Below are 18,430 nucleotides of genomic sequence, written 5' to 3'. Positions count from 1 at the left end.
CAACCTCCTAGATTGACACTCTCTCAGTTATGTGCTTTAACGGAAAAAGAGTGAGCTCAGGTGGTTTCATCAAGTGAGACTCAATCTATGCTGTGGCAGTCTTCTAAGCACATATGTCTGTGCACTTCCTGTAAATGCTTGGACTGACTTCCTGCCGGTGTGTGCTCTGTAGCAGCAGCAGCCGTTCACCACAAGAGAAGAGATGCGGCCCACAGCAGAGTTGTCTGAAAGGTGTAGAAAAGTGTACTGTGAGAGACTTGTTCATTTATGTCTCCTTTCTAAATGGGACCATGGTGTGGCCTCCATTCAATTTTTGACTTGGTTGTGCAAATCAAGGCCAAAGTCTATTTTTAAATGGCTCGCTGGCCACACACACAACAAACACAAACCACATGTGTGATCGGCAAAGTTAGCCTTGTTGTTGTGATACTAAACCTGAGGCTTGAAACTAATACACAGGAAACATGACTGTCCACATTGGCTAAAAAATGGTACACCAGGACGAATGGTATTTTGTGCAGTGTTACTATAAATACATAATACTGTAAACATTGTAATTAATTATTATACTGCTCAGATCAGCCTGATGCTGTTTGAAATCCTCTATCTTATCAAATACTCTCTTGCAGGGTAAGTTCTTTTGATTAACTGGACCACCACCTCACCTTAAAGTTCACTGACACACAGCTGTTACACACAAAAGTAAAATATATAAATATAACCTCACCACTGTCTCACAGTCTACCATAGCCTCCTTTTTATTCTTTTTTTTTTTTTTACCTGTATTGGAAACATCTTTGGGAAAGGAGCAGTCCTGACCCCTATAATGTTCCCCCTGCTCACACACAGCTGCATGGTAAAGCACCTGTTAGAAGCCTGCAGAGCAACCCTCAACCTTTCAACGACAGGAAACTCTCTGAGTCGCTCTCCTCCACTCCTCCAAAGTGTGTGACACACATCAGCACTTCTATCGAGTTAGTTATAATAAGAGAAGCGGACGATTTCATTTTCACACCCGGGCTCCAGGGGTGAAAAACTCACTCATTGCTAAGTAGCTCTTTTAAAAAAAAAGATAACTATTTAACAAAGACTATCTCTATGGCGGCACGTGAAATCTGATATTGTTGGACACTTGAAGAGACATATATTTCAAGAGGTGAGTTTCAAAGTTGTGCGTTTATCAGTGTTACATAGGTTTAGAATATAGAGAAAGAAAATACTTTGACTAAGATACAGCCATTATCATTATCGGTTCTCTGTAATTATCATATACAATATGTTATATTGATCACAGGGGTTGTTCACAGTTGGTAGAGTCTTTTGACTTTTATGTAATATAAAAAAGAATTTTACATATAGAGAGTAATAAAAATGTCCACACCCAGAAGGTATGGCCAACTAGCTAAAATCCATATTTAGTTGTTGCATGATATTAACGTTTAGGCTAATAACAAAACATATTCAGCAACTGGTTGTGTCATCGTCACTGTTGATAAAAATCAGTATTACAAAAAAAATAAAAAATAAAATATGAATCTGTATCTTATTAATCCAAAATCAAATATAAACTTCAGGCATTTATGTGTTTGTAAAGACAAAGCTGTCTCACAAATGTGACTATATGCGAGAGATAATGTAGGTGATGATGACTGGATGTGAAGCACAAAAACAAATTTGAGTATGAAACGTTGAAATTGGAACAAAATAGGTAAAACAACAAGCAAATCCTCATGAAAATGTATTTTTATTTGTAAATGTAGTTTCTTTGTTTATGGTGTTCTCAATTGCATTTTGGAAAGGTGTAGTTTATTAGTCAATAATCTTCACTGACAATTGTCAAAACATTTTTACAGGTCCACACGACCTTCTACATACCCATAATACTTTGCAAACAATAACAATCATCAGTATTTGTTTGGAAAGGCTTTCAGCCGCAGATCATAAAAAGAAGAGGGTAGCCCCTCAGTGGAAAATGCTGACTTTGTTTGTGTGACTCCCTGAGTGCCGGCCAGTAGGAGTAGGAGTGCCGATTAGTCAAGAAAACTCTGGTGATCCTCCTGTGATTCCGTCCTCCTGTGATTCGTTCTGTACAGTGGTGGGTTGTTACTGCCAGGTCAATCCTTTCCAGATTCTTCTCACGGCTCTGAGCCTTTGGGTCACTATGGCTGCTGCGATTAGCCCACTGACCCGATTCCATGAGTGGCCCAATGGGAGCTAAGTAAACTTGAGAAAGCCAGTTCATACAGTGTACCAGTGTAAAACACAGTACAGAACATGCCACATTGGATTACATACGATGAGTATTTGTAGAGTTTTATAGAGCCTACTATTCAAGTCTGAAGAAGAATTAGAACATGAAAATGCTGAAGGTGTTGATAATAATGTAGCTGTTTGTCACAGTTCTGGATGTGATTTCATTTGACTTTTGTACGGTGTCAAAAGAGTGCCTTAAATAACAGCTTTTAAAGATGATAGGTTCTTAATTTTCAACCTGATTAATTACTGAGCCTCCATTTTGAGACAAGGCTCTCAGTCACATCCGATTGAAGCAGTTTTCAGAAACAAAAACCTTTTGTGTCTTCTGTTATTGTCCTCCACCTACAAATCTTTAAAAGGCTATTTTATTTGAATTATTTTTTTTTTTTTGTTAACAGTATTTGTTAATTATTAAGTGTTATATATAATTCAAAACGCAGTGCATGATACTTTTACTACATTTATTTGGGGACACCAGCTATCTAAGATGCTGGCCAAAAAGAAAATACTTTCATTAGCTATTAAAAAAACGGAGTATTCATTATTTTATGAACACGCTGATGCCCATTATACCTTCAAAAAAATAACTTGAACCTCTAAATTGCAGAAAAGATGGGATGTAACTGTAGTTCGGACTATTCAGACAGCGAGTGGATTGAGAACCTGGATGAAATCTGCGAACACTGCAACTGCCCCTTACCTCCCCAGTCATGCAATCCAGTAAGTGTATATGGACATTTTGTATGTGCAGGCATGTACTTGTGTCAGTACATCATACATTGTAGTGTATGAATGAGTCTGTGTGTAAGTGAGTTTGACATGAATGGCTTTTGGTTGTTAGTGTGGTTGAATGTGAATGGCCACTTGGAGGACATGGACATATAAGTGTGACTGCCGTACAAGTGTGAAGGTGCAAATGGTCTCCCACGGTGAGAGCCCATGTTATGTTCGCACCTTCTCATATCATAATCTATGGAGTCCCACCATACTTTTCATTTTGTGTAGATTATGTAACCATTTCCAAGAAAAGGGTTATAACTTAAATAACTGCGAGGGAAGTTGTCTTTTGTGTGTGATTAAATGGGAGAGTAATTATTACCTCAATGTTTCTCTACATGACTTAGATGTCTCATTAGATAAGAAATAAAAGAGAAAAACACCTGTGCGTGCCACAATACACAAGACATTTTGTCTGGGAAAATAACCGATGACATCTGCGTCATAAACCAGAAATGTTCATATCTTTTTACGGCAAATGTGACATGTGATAGTTCGTTGTTTTACTGCATGAATCTTCTATCGTTATTCAGCAAGCTGAATTTAAGATGCAAGTCTAACCTTGTTTTTCCCTCACCAGTACACAGACCAGCTGATTCCATACAATTACCCATCACAGCATTCGCCTCCTACATCTCCTTTACCAGGTGATAAGATACAGAACATTTTTCCTGTGTGTGTTTCATTATCTACAGGTGCAAGTAGTGGTGGTAAAGTAAAGTAGTGTGGAAAAACAGAATGGCAGTAGTAGTACAAATAGAAAATATAAGTAAGTGTGTGAGACATTTACAAGTTTCAAAGTGTTAAAGTATTATTACATGTATAATTGAATACATAAGAAAGAAAAAAAGAAGAAAAAAGCTTTTTATTTTTTCCTTTATCCCCAATTAAATTGAAAATTACACATTTATTTTACATCTGCATGTATCGTTCACATCTTTTCAATTTCTCACTTTTCTAATTAATTTCTCCTTAAATCATTTTAGTGTATGCATTTGATATTTTTCTAAAAATTACAATTTTCCTCTTGCAGACAACCTTGTGGTGGCCATATACAGTTATGAACCCGCACATGATCATGACCTGGGATTTGAGAAGGGAGACAAACTCAAGATCATCAACAAGTAAGAGTGGCTGGTTTAGCACATAGTAAAGCTTGGTAAAAAAAGATTTCTAACAAAATTCCAGCCCCAGACATTAATTTGTATACTATCAACTTACACCCACCTGAAATTTGAATTTATTGTAAGTGTCGGACCACTACATGCAGCAACATAACCCATGTGCATCCTTGCCACCTAATGCATGTTAAGTATTATTTACAGCTCCAAAAACTCAAACCTGGGTCTTCACGGTGGTCTTGTGAGCTAAGGCACATATCACATATTAACCGTTGCGACTGGAGACTTGTTGCATGTTAATCCCCCTTGCTCTCGCCCAATGTTTCCTGTCTCTCTCTACTGTCAACAATAAACGAAAACATGTCAAAAACGTTTCGCTGTATATATACATATATATATATATATATATATATTTGCTTTATTTGGTGGTCCAGCAAACTCTACTGGAGTTTACTTTCAATTGATCAGGGTTGTTACCATTGACGACAATAATGTCCTCAGTAATATGTTTGTCTGGAAATGTTTGGGGGTTACAATTACATGAAGAGGAGTAATGATTACACACATAACAGTTTTTTTTTCCTAAGGTAGATTATAACATCTTCTAGTTAGTTTTTTTGTGCAAAACTAAACCAGACTATAATGTAGGAAGACAAAAAGTATAAAATATGTAATTGAATAGTTAAATTAATAAATAACATCTTTTTTTTGGTTGGTGGCTGGACAAAGATTTCTGTGAAAATATGATAATTAATTTTGATTTTAGGGAGGACTACTCTTCTGATGAATGTCAAAGGTTTAACAAGCAATATTCAATGTGATTAAATATTGTATGTAACTTATAGTGAGCATCTCTCATCTGTCTCTTCTGCTAATATGTAAAACAAGACATTCAGTACCTGGCAGCTAAGTGTGGTACATGTACATCACAAAGATCCTTTTTGCCTGTGGGGGGTTCATTGAAACACATTCATCCCAGAAAGTCTAGACTGCTGTGAGGAGTCTCTGGTTTGTTAACTCACTCATTGCTGTGTCTTTTGACATCCAGGGATGATCCAGAGTGGTATATGGCGGAGTCTCTCACCACAGGCCAGCAGGGCTTCATCCCACACAACTTTGTTGCAATGACCACAGTGGAGACTGAACCGTATGTCATACAGGAAACATAACTGCTCTCAACGTCATGTCATATCTCATATCATGCATGCTGTGTCCCTAAGGGAAGGGAAGTGGTTAGCTCAAAGTGTGAAGCATATTGTGTGTTTTTGCTGCAGGTGGTTCTTCAAGAATCTTTCTAGAAACGAAGCCATGAGGATCCTGCTCGCTCCTGGGAATACATTGGGCTCCTTCTTGATTCGAGAGAGTGAAACAAACAAAGGTGATCTTTTTTCATCATGGCATTGACTCATTATGCACTCAACAAAGTTTCTATTTTACAAGGTAGTTTCTCAGAAGTATGGCCTTCCACTGTTGGCCACATTTGCTTATTTTTAGACATGAACATATTTGTGTTGGAAATGCAGCACAAACACTGCTAACCCCACTAGATGCGTAATAAATAAATATTCTTTTGTACTGTAAAGCTGTATACATATGCTACACATAAGATCCCCACACTGACGTTTAAACCTAATTTGATTTCTGATTTTTAATATTTCAGGTGAAATCTGCATCATCTCACAATAGATTATGCTTCCTCTTTGTTCCAGGGTCATTCGCCCTTTCAATCAGGGACTTGGACCAAGACACTGGTGAAGGAGTCAAGCACTACAGAATCCGCAACATGGACAGCGGTGGCTTCTACATCACAGCCAAGATATCCTTCAACTCGCTGAAAGAGCTCGTCCAGCATCACTCACGTGCGTGCAGCCTCTTGAGGGATTAATAAAGACTGCTGTGGGGTCTTTATCTGAATGATTCTAAACCTGCCCCTCTTCTCTCTATCGTCCAGGTGACGCAGATGGGTTGTGCACAAAGTTAGGGAAGCCGTGCCAGTCAAGGGCACCACAGAAGCCCTGGTGGCAGGATGAGTGGGAGATTCCGCGCGAGTCCCTGAAGCTGGAGCGCAGGCTTGGAGCAGGACAGTTTGGAGAAGTCTGGATGGGTGAGTGACAGAGGAGATGATATGGGGCTTATGACTGATTTCTTAAATTAAAAGTGTCTATTTTGTACATAGGAGCTTGCACCATTTTGCACAGATACATCACATGTACAAAGCCTGGCTGCTCAATCAAGTTGTGGGCTGCTAGAAAGCCTTTAGCCAGGTTTTTTTTTCCTGCAGAGTATGCAAAACAGTTTCCTCAACACAGTCTTAATTTTAGGCCTGTATGAGCTGGTTAACTGGAGAATGATGAGAGGTATTATCCCTGTTATGTAACATCACTTAAACAACATAAATCAAAATTTCCAAAGAGCTCAGGGATTGGAGGAATGGTCTCTTACCAATACTTGAATGAATGAATTGAGTCTATTGTCATTGTGGAGTAAACTAGAACAGTATCAGCTGAAATAATCTATCTAAAGTGCTTATTATTGTGCTTATTATTCAATTAAATGGGTATTTCCCCTCTATTTTCCATCCTAATTTGCCAGCACAATTCAACATCCCAAACAAACCACTGTACTAGAGATAAACATTGCCAACCATGGAACTAGTCACCATTTCACATCCACTTTCTATTGACAGTATATTCTTGCATGTAGTCTGGGCACTGTATTTGTTTCTCTGTCTTCATCCAAGCATTGCTTCAAGGACATACTTGAATAATGGGAGTGACTGTCACTTGCTTTGAAGTGTTTATTCTCGTTAGCTTACATGAAAATATGTGATAATAACCATCCAAGATTTCCGCTGTAGATAACAAAGAGGTGAAGGACTGCTTTAAATAGTGAATGTAATCTTTTCCCATTGCTACGCTTCATGCATGGTTTAAGATGTTAAACATGTTAGATGACTGAAGATGGAACTGGTTGGCTCTGGGTTTGATTGACATGTCTTAGTTTGGTTAGTGTACCAGATCTGGAATGAGATCCTGTTTGCATGAGAGTCATGTGGAACTGTTAGTTTAGCACATATTTGATCACAACTCATAACCAACTGTATTAATGACCTGAGCTGAGATGAAAGGTTTACTTTTACTTTCAACACAGTGTAGTAGTTCATGTGTACAACATATATTTTAGCTATAGCAGCATGACTTTTATTCTAGCACCAACAGGAGGTTGACAGTTTTAGTATTGAGTGAAATAGCTCAACAACTACTGGATGTTATGTTTAAATTGGTACCAATATTAATGGTCCCAAAAGGATGAATCCCAATGACTTTGGGCTTTCTCTGACTTTGCTTCCAGTTCCATCATCAGGTCAAAATTCCAATCAGTTCGATTCTTTAGTTTATGACAAAATACCTGCAAAACTAATGCCATTCCCATCAGCCTCTGCTATACTTTGTGTTTACTGCTACTTAGCAAAATGTCAATATGCTAACACGCTAAACTAAAATAGTGATAATGTCCCCTAACAATGATGTTCTCATACACATAAGGGCATTCTCAATTCCGTTATGAGAGAAACGCATTTTGTTCTGGATGACATTTGTCTTCGACAAATCAGAAATACTTATTTAATTGAATTCCACTTAACCTACGTCACATATGTAACGTACTTTACATATGTACTAACTACAATTAAGTAACAAACACAAATTTTAACACAAACCATGATATATATTCCTAAACTTAACCAAGTAGTTTTGTTTCAATTCACAACATTACCACATGTTTAAAACTGTGACCGTTTTACTGGAAAACATGTTTCAGTCGGAAGAAGAATTCAGTTTCGTTGTATGGGAATGTAATTTTTAGGAGACAGGGTTGACATTATACCTGCTTAACATCAGCATGTTAGCATTGTTACAACATTATAACATTTTAACATCAGCATGTTAACATTGTAACCTAAGTACAGCCTCACAGAGCTGCTAGCATAGCTGTACACTCTTCATCTTGATTAAATCAATGCCTTTCAGAAACCCACTGATGTCTAAATGTGTTTTGTCAGGTATCTACAATAATGAAAGAACAGTGGCAATTAAGAACCTGAAGATGGGCACAATGTCGGTGGAAGCCTTCCTGGCAGAAGCCAACATGATGAAGAACTTGCAACATCAACACCTTGTCCGCCTCTTCGCTGTTGTTACCCAGGAGCCAATCTATATTGTCACAGAGTACATGGAAAATGGTGGGTAGAAATATTCTGTGTCACAGCCTGAGGCATTTTACTGATAACACCAACCATCAAGATTTCAGATATCACTGAAAGCATCAAAAGAAAAGGAAAACTATGAAATGAAACAAATCCTTCTTTAATCATACCAGCTCCTTTCAGTTCAGTTTATTCACCTGGAATTTGTCTAAGCCTGTCTGAAACTATAATTTTCTTAATCTCCTGCCCCGTTGCCCTTAACACCAAAGGCAGTGTCATCAGGGTAAGATCAGCGCCTGGAGCAAAGACAAAGTAAGTGTTTTATAGGCAGTGGCACATCGTAGACATTCAGGATCAAACATGTTGATCTGGTATCGGACTATGAGTGCAAGGGTGCATGCTTGAACAAAAGACTGGGCTGCACTATGTGTGTAACCCTTTTCATGAGTCATAGTGTTTTTAGACTCCAGTGACTCTTTTGAATTAGCTCAGCACCTTTTGATCAGACAACCACAGCTGCCTTTGTATTTTTTTGTGTTTGATAATAGATATGATATGAGACGCACATTACTGGAACAATACCGTAATAATCATCATCCGTGAGTGGACATGAATGCAGCTGTGAAAGCAAACCTAAATAAGGGAGCTAAGTCATGAGCCTTGCCTCCCAAAGCATGCTGCTCTGCTGAAGTGGCCTGCCTTCTGATAGGCTATTTTCAGCTTCTCCTCGCGACGCTCCTGTATTCGCCGCTCTGTGTTAAAATGTTTCAAAGCAAACATGAACTTTCACTTCTTTGCCAAGGCCTCTCCAGACAGGTTACTGGTGTTTACTCACTGAGTGGACGTCTTTCCTGGCCCGTCTGAGATCGCTGGGGTATTAAAATAGGAGAGTGTGATTCATCAGGTTATTGTTCACCGAGACCCCTTGATGATACTTGGCTACTTTCCAGAGTCTGTATTGGCAGTTTGTTCAGCATCTTGCACTGGATCTCTTCCTCCCTTCTTACAAAACAAAGTATGTGTGAAATGACTGCGAATCACAAACACAAGTAATAAATTGGGGTCATGGTAACAGCTGCAAACAACTTTTCATATTACAAGCTCTATGCCCTGTAATAATTTATTACGCCCAAATGCAGCAGTCATATGGAACGGATCCAGTATCTGTTTCACTTTAACCTCAAAAGTCTTTGGCATTTTTTTTTACACTTGGAGGAACAATAACAAAAGGCATAGAGAGATGCTGTCACAAACACAGCAACAGCCTTACAGCTGAATTGAATGGAGTGCCTTTGTATGGTCTTGTTTGAGTGGCCTGTAAACCACCAGCAGTGGCTCTACATGAGGATGCCTCTTTGTCTGGGATCCATGTGTGGACAGGACACAATTGCCGCCTCTGTTGTCAAGAAAAAGGATGGCTCGGAGTAACCGTCTTTTCAGTTTGGCCCTTTTTTATTTATTATTGAAGACAACAAAGATGGAAAATAACAGGCGTGTCATCCCAGCTTCCCTTTGTGACCTTGACAAAGAGCGTTCCTCTGGCTCTCAGACTTCAAAAGCAGGTCTTCCGGAGTTAAGCAGAGGAGCAAAGGCCTCCTCTTTCCTGGCACAGTCATTCCTCTTAAAGCATTTCCTTTGGTTTGACGTGGTTGGCTGGTGTGCAGAGGTATTGTTCTGTGCTAATCAAACTCAACACAAAGTTATCTGTCAGAAACTATGCATCAAGTTGACGGATGCTCCGTGTACTTCCTCACAGTGTTATGTTCCCTGATCTGAACTGCTATTCTGGTCCAACTGTCTATTTATGTCTGCGGGGAAACATTGTGTTTTTGACCAAGGAAAATAGTATCAGTCTTCTGGACAAAGCATGATGTTACCTTTGTTTTCCAATTAATCTAATCTAATTAATCTTCTGCACCTTTAAATACAATACAATAAACAAGTGTATGCATCTGTAATATTCAGGATGTACTGGTGGTTGGAATCTAGTTTATTATTTGCAGAAATAGGTCCCTGGTGTTGAGGCTGACAAGATTTGCAAGATAAATTCATATTGTTCAGCAAAAAGTGCTTTCCTGAAAGGAGATATAACTTGAATGTCATTTTTACAGGTAGCCTAGTGGATTACCTGAAAACGACAGAGGGAAGCAATTTGCCCATGAACACTCTGATAGACATGGCGTCTCAGGCAAGACATCTCTTTTTTTACTATCAATATGTGTATGCACTTATCTCCATACTCCATTTTACCAGATTCTCTTTCATTTGTTCTTTTACCTCCTGTTCTCACAGCATGATCCTCATAGACAGGAAACTGGCCACTGTTGTAATGAGGCTTACACTCAACACTAATCTTGTAATAACGACTGGTGTGTCAGCTGGGTGTGTGTGCAGAGGTGCATGTGTATTGTTACGAACATCGGTTTTGACAATAATAAATAAAACTCTGTTAACCAAACAGCCCGAATAGGTTGCAAGAAAAGTCTACTCACTACAGTGCCGACTCTGTAAAAATCTGAAATCTAAATCTAATCTGAAACTAAATGTATAATGCAGATTTAATTTATTTTAATAATAAAAAATAATTTAAAAAAAATAATTTTAATTTCTCTGAAATTGTAAAATCTCTTTAATCAACATATAGTAAGATGCTCTGTCACAGCTCTGCAATAGATACAACCACTGTTGGAACATGGGGTTTGACACGGACTGGAAGTTAAAGGGATTGTTCAACATTTTAGGAAATACGTCTATTCTCTTTCGTGTCGAGAGTTACATTGGAACATTGATACCACTCTCATATTTGTCTGTTAAATATTAAGCTGCAGCCAGCTTAGCTTAGCACAAAGACTGGAAACAGGGGGAAACAGCTGACCTGACGGTCGAAGTTGACAAAATCCTCATACCACCTCTAAAGCTCACTAATAACATACATATAACATACATTATATTTGATTGTTTAATTTGTAGCAATGTGTAAAAATGAAAAGTTGTGGTTTTACTAGTATAAAACCAGACTATTTCCTGGGTGCAAGCAGTGACTTCCTGGGGTCTTATAGTCACTGTGAGGGTGCCAGGAAACCAACCGAGACTCGAGCTAGTTTAAAACAAACAATTCAACAAACGAGATATAACATGTTAATTAGTTAACTCTAGAAGTGCTTGGCCAGGCTAGGAGTTTTCCTGTTTCCTTTTTTTCCTTCTTTATGCTAAGCTAACTTACTACTGGCAAGTCTCTGAAACAAAGTGTATAATAGTATTTCCCAAAATGTTGAACTATAATCATGCCCACATCTATTTCTTGAAATTTTGCATGTTAGTAAAGGAACTTTGACTTACATGCATTGTGGGTGTGGGAATGGAAAACACAACCACAGGAAGACCGACTGAAATTTCAAAGTCTAACAAGACAAGAGATTCTTCATCCGGAGTAGACAATTTCTCCGACGCCTTAGAGCTTAGAGGTAGAGTTTATACAGAGCTTTGTGGTGAATATATTTTACAGAAAGATGCTTTTAAGCCAGTTGTCATGCACTGGTAGAATTTGCAGTAAAAGTGCCAAAGCAAGTAACTCACCATCATCATAAAAATTCAGGTGATTAATGACCTTGCTCTTGCCGCAGTATTGGACACTCTGTCCACATCCTTATGCCTGCCTAAAATGTGTAATGTAAAATGTAATCTGCGGAGTTTGAGATTTTAATCAAATAAATGTCAGCTATAGGAGAGTAAAGCAGATACCTTAGATCATTTAATGAATCCAAATGCAAATTAAGTTTCAGACTGAATCATACCACAATCAAATGGAGAGTAAAGAAGCGTTAAGTTGCCTGAGTGGGAAGCCATGACGACAGTAGAAGTTTATGAAATACACAGACAAACCTACATGTCATGTTTCTGACAAGACCCCCAGGGCCAATTGCACCTACGTGATAGAATCTTATGTTTGAAATGCACACCACTGACCCAGCAAAACATAAAGAGTTAGGAGTTAGACACACACACACACACACACACACACACACACACACACACACACACACACACACACACACACTTGCCTCATGCATTAGGTGTAGTACCAATTTTCCTCTGAGGTATGACTATGTAGAAATGACTCATGTAGTACTTGATTGAATCAGAAACACAGTCACTGGAATAATCTGTGTCTGATAATCTGCAGTGGTAAAGGCAGGACTGTAGTTTTTAGTATCAGGAAGTAGAGGAGACACAACTGTGTACGTGGGTGGAGTACAGAGGTAAAGGGTATAAGAAACTGACCTGGGGAAGTGGTAAACTCCCTGGTTTGGAAGTTCACCAACCCAGTTCATCTGTCCAACACACACAAATATTACACAATATTAAAACATACACAGGCCCCTTTTTGCTTCTACTCAGTCATAGGGCTTGTCTGATGATGTGCTGCCTCCTGCAGGTGACGGATGGCATGGCTTTTATTGAGGCGAAAAATTACATTCACCGAGACCTGAGAGCAGCCAATATTCTGGTGTCTAATGAACTCATCTGTAAGATTGCTGACTTTGGACTGGCAAGGCTGATTGAGGACAACGAATACACAGCAAGAGAGGGTAACAAGACCTAAAACTAATTACTTATATCATATGTTCTTTTGAACCTATGGGACTTTTTTTTCAGGCTAAATAATGTGTCTTATAGAATATTATTTAATTTATAATAAGGCTTTTGTTTATGCACATTTGGTATGGGAAGTAATCACCTTAATTGTAATTACAAAAAAAGTGTTCGTGATTGTTTTGAAAAATAAAGTTTCCTCCTGTGTTCATAGGTGCAAAGTTCCCCATCAAATGGACAGCCCCAGAGGCTATTAACTATGGCACATTTTCCATCAAATCCGATGTTTGGTCATTTGGGATCCTCTTGACAGAAATAGTGACATATGGACGCATACCTTACCCTGGTAAATACTTACTCTCTGCACTCGTACTTATCCATCACAATATCATTTTATAAAATCATCCAATTACAAATCTAGATTATAATTGCTGAAAACATCACATCCATTGCCTACTCTCCCACATTTTACCTTTTATTCAGGTATGTCCAACCCAGAGGTAATCCAGACCCTGGAGCAGGGCTACAGAATGCCGAAGCCAGAAAACTGTCCAGAGGGGCTGTATAACGTCATGTGTCTGTGTTGGAGGGAAAACCCGGAGGACAGGCCCACCTTCGAGTACCTGAGGAGCGTTCTGGAGGATTTCTTCACTGCCACAGAGAGGCAGTACCAGGAATAGCCCTGATGGGGCAGAACAACATACAGACTTACAATAAATATACTCAAACTAAAGGCACAGCCTGTGCAGATGGATGCTGGATTTTGTTTTTTGTTTTTGAAGAGTATCAACTTGATATTGATAGGGTAGAATTTGAAGTTTAATCAAATAAGAGTATTTTGTTGCTTCAAACTTATTCTGAAGTCGCCTCTTAGATATGATACAATCACATGTGGAACTGTAAACCCAGAAATTCTTGCAACAGTTGGACCACTGCAGAGCCAACAACAGAAAGGAGAGTGACTGATCATGCTGCTTGAATAGACTGGGAACTGTCTGCTATAGATGAATAAGTAGCTGCTCTCCTGGTGCTCATTATTAAGATGTAAATACTGTCAAAGGGCTTTAGCTGTGTTTTACCTCAGCAGTTTAATACGTATGTTTTATATTGTTTTACTTATAGTAAAAAGCTTTACATAGCCTATTTTCTTTGTTGTTACATTGAATAAAGCAGAACCCATCACAACCTAAATGAATCATCATCAGCCAAATATCTTTGATACCATACAAAAATGCTCAAATGTTTTATTAGTGCATGTATGACAGCCACTTAAAATATGTATTTGTGATCGTGCACATAGTTTTAGCAGACAGCAGTGGTAAAATGTAGAACTTGGTACAGTGGCTCCAGGACTGTTCTTATTTACAATTTTGAGGTAGTCCTACATGTGCTGTTCATTGGTACTTCCATTTTACTTTTCCATTCTACCTTATATTTTTTAGAGACATGCATGAATTTATTAGGTATGATGCATTGCCAAAGATTAAACAACCAAGCAAAACGGCTACAACAAATAGCTCCTCCTTGACCAGCTGCATTATTGAAATGCTATGTACAGCCTACTCATATGCATCAGTTATGATGATCTGAAAATATTCTAGGCTATATAATAGCCTAATTTATTATTACAGGAACCATTATGCTGCATCATGAGTTTTTTTTTTTACTACTTTACAATTTAATTTCTGTAGCCTACTTGTAATGGAGTTTTTCTATTGTGGCATTGGTACTTTTAATTAGGCTAACGGATAAATACTTGTTCCGCCACTGCTGAACAGGTTGTAGCCCACAACCAATTTTAAACCGTCTCTGGTACAACTGTTAAATTCACAATTATTGTGAATGTAATTAATTTGCATAGTGTAAAACAACTACAACACACAGCGTCACAGAGTGGGACGGACTGTATCTCTGTCGCCTCCTGTTGAAAGCAGCTAATATTACATCCCATTGATTAGACGTGATACAAACTATCCGCCTCTTGTCGCTGTTGTCTAGTGTGGTGTGCGCTAAAAGCCAGCCAAAAAGCACTAAAATGGCGCTTACTTCCCAAGGAACAAAGAAAAAAGTTTGCTACTACTATGATGGTGAGTACTCGTGTGCCTCTACTTTAGAAGGTGGACGGGCGGATGAATGAAATCCACCACTTTGCAACAAAGGTTGATGTTTAGTCCACCTCTTGCTAACCTGGCACGTTAACGTTAGCTAACCTAGCTAACCTAGCTAACGTTAGCTTGAGTCGCAGGCGGCTCTCATCATCTCAGTCTAACAAAATGCTGCTATGTCCACACTGAGTATTAATGCCCTTATAATGTTTGCTCGGTTTTCCTAAATGCACTGGTTTTCCCTGAAATGCAATTGTAAACGTTTATCCACCGAATATTAGCTAGCTAGTACTTAAACTAGATTAGTTAACGTTACTAGCTAAAGAGCTAACAATGGGGATATGAGTACTTCATTGTCTTCACAATTAACACCAAGCTAACATTAAAATGGCTCATCTTGCTGACTTCAAATGCAAGGTAGTTTTGATCGACATTATTCGCTGTGTGTAACTTAGCGGCACCCTGTAAGTGGACCTGGGTACTTCGGGGCGATTTGACTCGAGTATTTTGGAGTTCGGTTGTCGGATCCTAACCGACGGGCATGATGTTGAATTCCTTCACGACGTTTTCAGTGCATTAACCTGTTAGGAACAGGAAGCTATCATGTTAGTGTTTGCTGTTAACTTTATGTTTACATTTATTCAACATTTGCATGTGAGAAATTTAACAAATAACCCAACGTGGTGTGTTTTATTTCTTTATATTTCAGGTGATGTTGGAAATTATTACTATGGTCAGGGGCACCCGATGAAGCCCCATCGAATCCGCATGACTCACAACCTGTTGCTCAACTATGGACTCTACAGAAAAATGGAGATATATGTATGTTCAATTACAGTAACATTGCTTCTTAGTCACAATACTGGACCTCACTCAAGTGTCTCAGAAACTAATTTGTCCTCTGTTTCAGCGTCCACACAAAGCCAGCGGAGAAGAGATGACCAAGTATCACAGTGATGATTACATCAAATTTCTGCGTTCAATTCGACCAGACAACATGTCCGAGTACAGCAAACAAATGCAGAGATGTAAGTTTGGTCAGAGATGCCGTTTGCATTAATGTAATGTTGTTTTTGTGTTCGTTAAACTTAATGCTTAAGTTTTGACATGAGCAATAGCAATAATGTTGTTTTTTTTTCCTCGCTGCTGCTTTGCAGTTAATGTGGGGGAGGACTGTCCAGTGTTTGATGGTTTATTTGAGTTCTGCCAGCTTTCAGGAGGGGGCTCCGTTGGTAAGTGGTTTCTCCTTAAATGCTGCTCAGACAGACTTGCTGTGTTGGACAGTATTGACTGTCATTGCCCACAGTAATATGTTAAGTTTAGCATAAGCAGGCTGTTAATTCTTCTCTGTGCTCCAGCCGGTGCGGTGAAGTTGAACAAACAGCAGACGGACATTGCTATCAACTGGGCTGGAGGCCTGCATCACGCCAAGAAGTCTGAGGCTTCTGGGTTTTGCTATGTCAACGACATCGTACTGGCTATCCTGGAGTTACTGAAGTGAGTACAAAAGCCCTATCATAGCAGCCCTCGAGTACAGGTTGGTCTGCACAAGTCGATGATACTCTGCTTGGTTGATCTAGTTTCTGTTTTGAGAACTGAGGATCCGACTTTTTCTTCTTTCCAGATACCACCAGAGAGTTCTGTACATAGATATTGACATCCATCATGGAGATGGTGTTGAAGAGGCCTTCTACACCACAGACCGCGTCATGACCGTGTCCTTCCACAAGTATGGAGAGTACTTCCCTGGCACAGGCGACCTGAGGGTAAGCCCTAAAATGATTTGAGGGGTAGAAGCCATATTGTCGTAGTCATACATTGACATTTGTCTCGTCTCCGCAGGACATCGGTGCTGGTAAGGGTAAATATTATGCTGTGAATTACCCGCTGAGGGATGGGATTGACGATGAGTCATATGAAGCCATATTCAAACCTGTGAGTAAGCAAAGACGTGTTGACTGTGATGTTTTGGTTGAGGGCTCCCTTGATGGACAGAAGAATTTGAGAGAGTGCATGTTGTTCGTTGTGTAGATCATGGCCAAGGTGATGGAGATGTACCAACCCAGCGCAGTGGTTCTGCAGTGTGGAGCTGATTCGCTGTCAGGAGACAGGCTTGGTTGCTTTAACCTCACCATTAAAGGTAAATTAACGAAACCTCTTTCTCCTGATGACACTGTAAGCAAAGTGGTCTGCAGCTGTGTTGAATAAACTTGAGAAACCAAATCCCAATTCATTCTTTTCCCCGCTGTGCTGTGTTCTCAGGCCATGCCAAGTGTGTGGAGTACATGAAGAGTTTCAACCTGCCACTGCTAATGCTGGGTGGAGGAGGCTACACCATCCGTAATGTGGCACGCTGCTGGACATATGAGACTGCTGTAGCCCTTGATACCTCCATCCCCAACGGTGAGTCCATGTTGCACTGAATACAGTTAGTATGGTTTTCATTTGAGAGCCGATTTCTCTGTGGTGGTAATCGAGCACGGTCAGTAAACACAAACATTTTACAATGTATTAGAGATAATGAAATATTGATGACATTATTGATCAGTCAGTTGCCAGATTCTTTTGATCATTAAACAACAACAAAATGGAAGTAGCATTAGTTTCCAATAAAGTAGCTTAATGTTCAATAACTAATGACAAAATGTAAACTCAACTTGACAGAGCTCCCTTACAACGACTACTTTGAGTACTTCGGACCAGACTTCAAGCTTCATATCAGCCCCTCCAACATGACCAATCAGAACACCAACGACTACCTGGAGAAGATCAAGTGAGTGCATCAAACGGCCATTCAAATATAATTTTCTGAATGTGTCTTGTATTGTGAAAACGTTGAGAAGTTGGCCGTATCATAGGCACAGGTTTGTGTCTCACGTTGTTTAGTGGTCAGTATGTTCAACCTGCAATCTGTCCTCCTAGGCAGCGCTTGTTTGAAAACTTGCGTATGCTGCCCCACGCCCCGGGAGTCCAAATGCAGGCCATCCCCGAGGATGCTGTACAGGAGGACAGTGGCGATGAGGAGGAGGATGACCCCAACAAACGCATCTCCAGTAGGAACCTCTCACATAGTCATATTTTTCTTCCATGTTCACACCAGATCTCCAGCATTTTGCAGCTAACCCTTTTTAAAAAAAAAAAAAAAAAAAAAGTTCCATGTTTTAATTCAACCCTTTCCTCTGTTACTGTTCAGTCCGTGCTCATGACAAGAGGATAGCGTGTGAGGAGGAGTTCTCTGACTCTGAAGATGAAGGCGAGGGAGGCCGCAGAAACGCAGCCAGCTTCAAGAAAGCCAAGCGAGTTAAAACTGAAGGAGAGAAAGAGGTGGAAGAAAAGGAGAAGAAAGGTGAGGAAGAAACAAAAGGTATCTATCC

The 18,430-nt window shown here is 39.4% G+C and overlaps 2 protein-coding genes across 3 annotated transcripts in view; both read left to right on the top strand.

Moving 5' to 3' along the window:
* The first annotated feature begins 901 nt into the window (after nt 1–901).
* lck (LCK proto-oncogene, Src family tyrosine kinase) lies at nt 902–14,142 on the top strand. Its single transcript, XM_078277506.1, has 13 exons — nt 902–1,156; nt 2,864–2,976; nt 3,614–3,680; nt 4,067–4,157; nt 5,203–5,301; nt 5,429–5,532; nt 5,864–6,013; nt 6,106–6,258; nt 8,215–8,394; nt 10,470–10,546; nt 12,794–12,947; nt 13,166–13,297; nt 13,435–14,142. The coding sequence occupies exons 2-13, from the start codon at nt 2,869–2,871 to the stop codon at nt 13,629–13,631; spliced, it is 1,512 nt and encodes a 503-aa protein (XP_078133632.1). The 5' UTR covers nt 902–1,156; nt 2,864–2,868; the 3' UTR covers nt 13,632–14,142.
* Nucleotides 14,143–14,902: 760 nt separating this feature from the next.
* The window catches only part of LOC144535009 (histone deacetylase 1), a 3,911-nt gene continuing 383 nt past the window's right edge, over nt 14,903–18,430 (top strand). The window contains exons 1-12 of one of the 2 annotated variants that reach the window (XM_078277219.1): nt 14,903–15,038; nt 15,766–15,878; nt 15,967–16,084; nt 16,214–16,288; nt 16,415–16,553; nt 16,681–16,822; nt 16,899–16,991; nt 17,088–17,196; nt 17,319–17,459; nt 17,721–17,829; nt 17,979–18,109; nt 18,250–18,402. In XM_078277219.1, coding sequence (XP_078133345.1) covers nt 14,987–15,038; nt 15,766–15,878; nt 15,967–16,084; nt 16,214–16,288; nt 16,415–16,553; nt 16,681–16,822; nt 16,899–16,991; nt 17,088–17,196; nt 17,319–17,459; nt 17,721–17,829; nt 17,979–18,109; nt 18,250–18,402 — 1,375 coding nt within the window. In that variant the 5' untranslated portion in view covers nt 14,903–14,986. Of the gene's footprint in view, nt 15,039–15,765; nt 15,879–15,966; nt 16,085–16,213; nt 16,289–16,414; nt 16,554–16,680; nt 16,823–16,898; nt 16,992–17,087; nt 17,197–17,318; nt 17,460–17,720; nt 17,830–17,978; nt 18,110–18,249; nt 18,421–18,430 lie in introns of both variants that reach the window. The other variant, XM_078277217.1, reaches the window with a different exon arrangement.

The sequence above is a fragment of the Sander vitreus genome, chromosome 20 (genome assembly GCF_031162955.1).
Source record: "Sander vitreus isolate 19-12246 chromosome 20, sanVit1, whole genome shotgun sequence".
Classification (NCBI taxonomy): domain Eukaryota; kingdom Metazoa; phylum Chordata; class Actinopteri; order Perciformes; family Percidae; genus Sander; species Sander vitreus.
This window is presented reverse-complemented; position numbering and strand designations above follow the sequence as displayed.

What these genes read in the sequence shown, in the direction of transcription:
- lck (XM_078277506.1), top strand. Translation starts at nt 2,869, where the DNA reads ATGGGATGTAACTGTAGTTCGGACTATTCAGACAGCGAGTGGATTGAG. An exon ending in CTCCCCAGTCATGCAATCCA is followed by an intron (nt 2,977 to 3,613) that starts GTAAGTGTATAT and finishes TTCCCTCACCAG; the next exon opens with TACACAGACCAGCTGATTCC. An exon ending in CGAATACACAGCAAGAGAGG is followed by an intron (nt 12,948 to 13,165) that starts GTAACAAGACCT and finishes CTGTGTTCATAG; the next exon opens with GTGCAAAGTTCCCCATCAAA.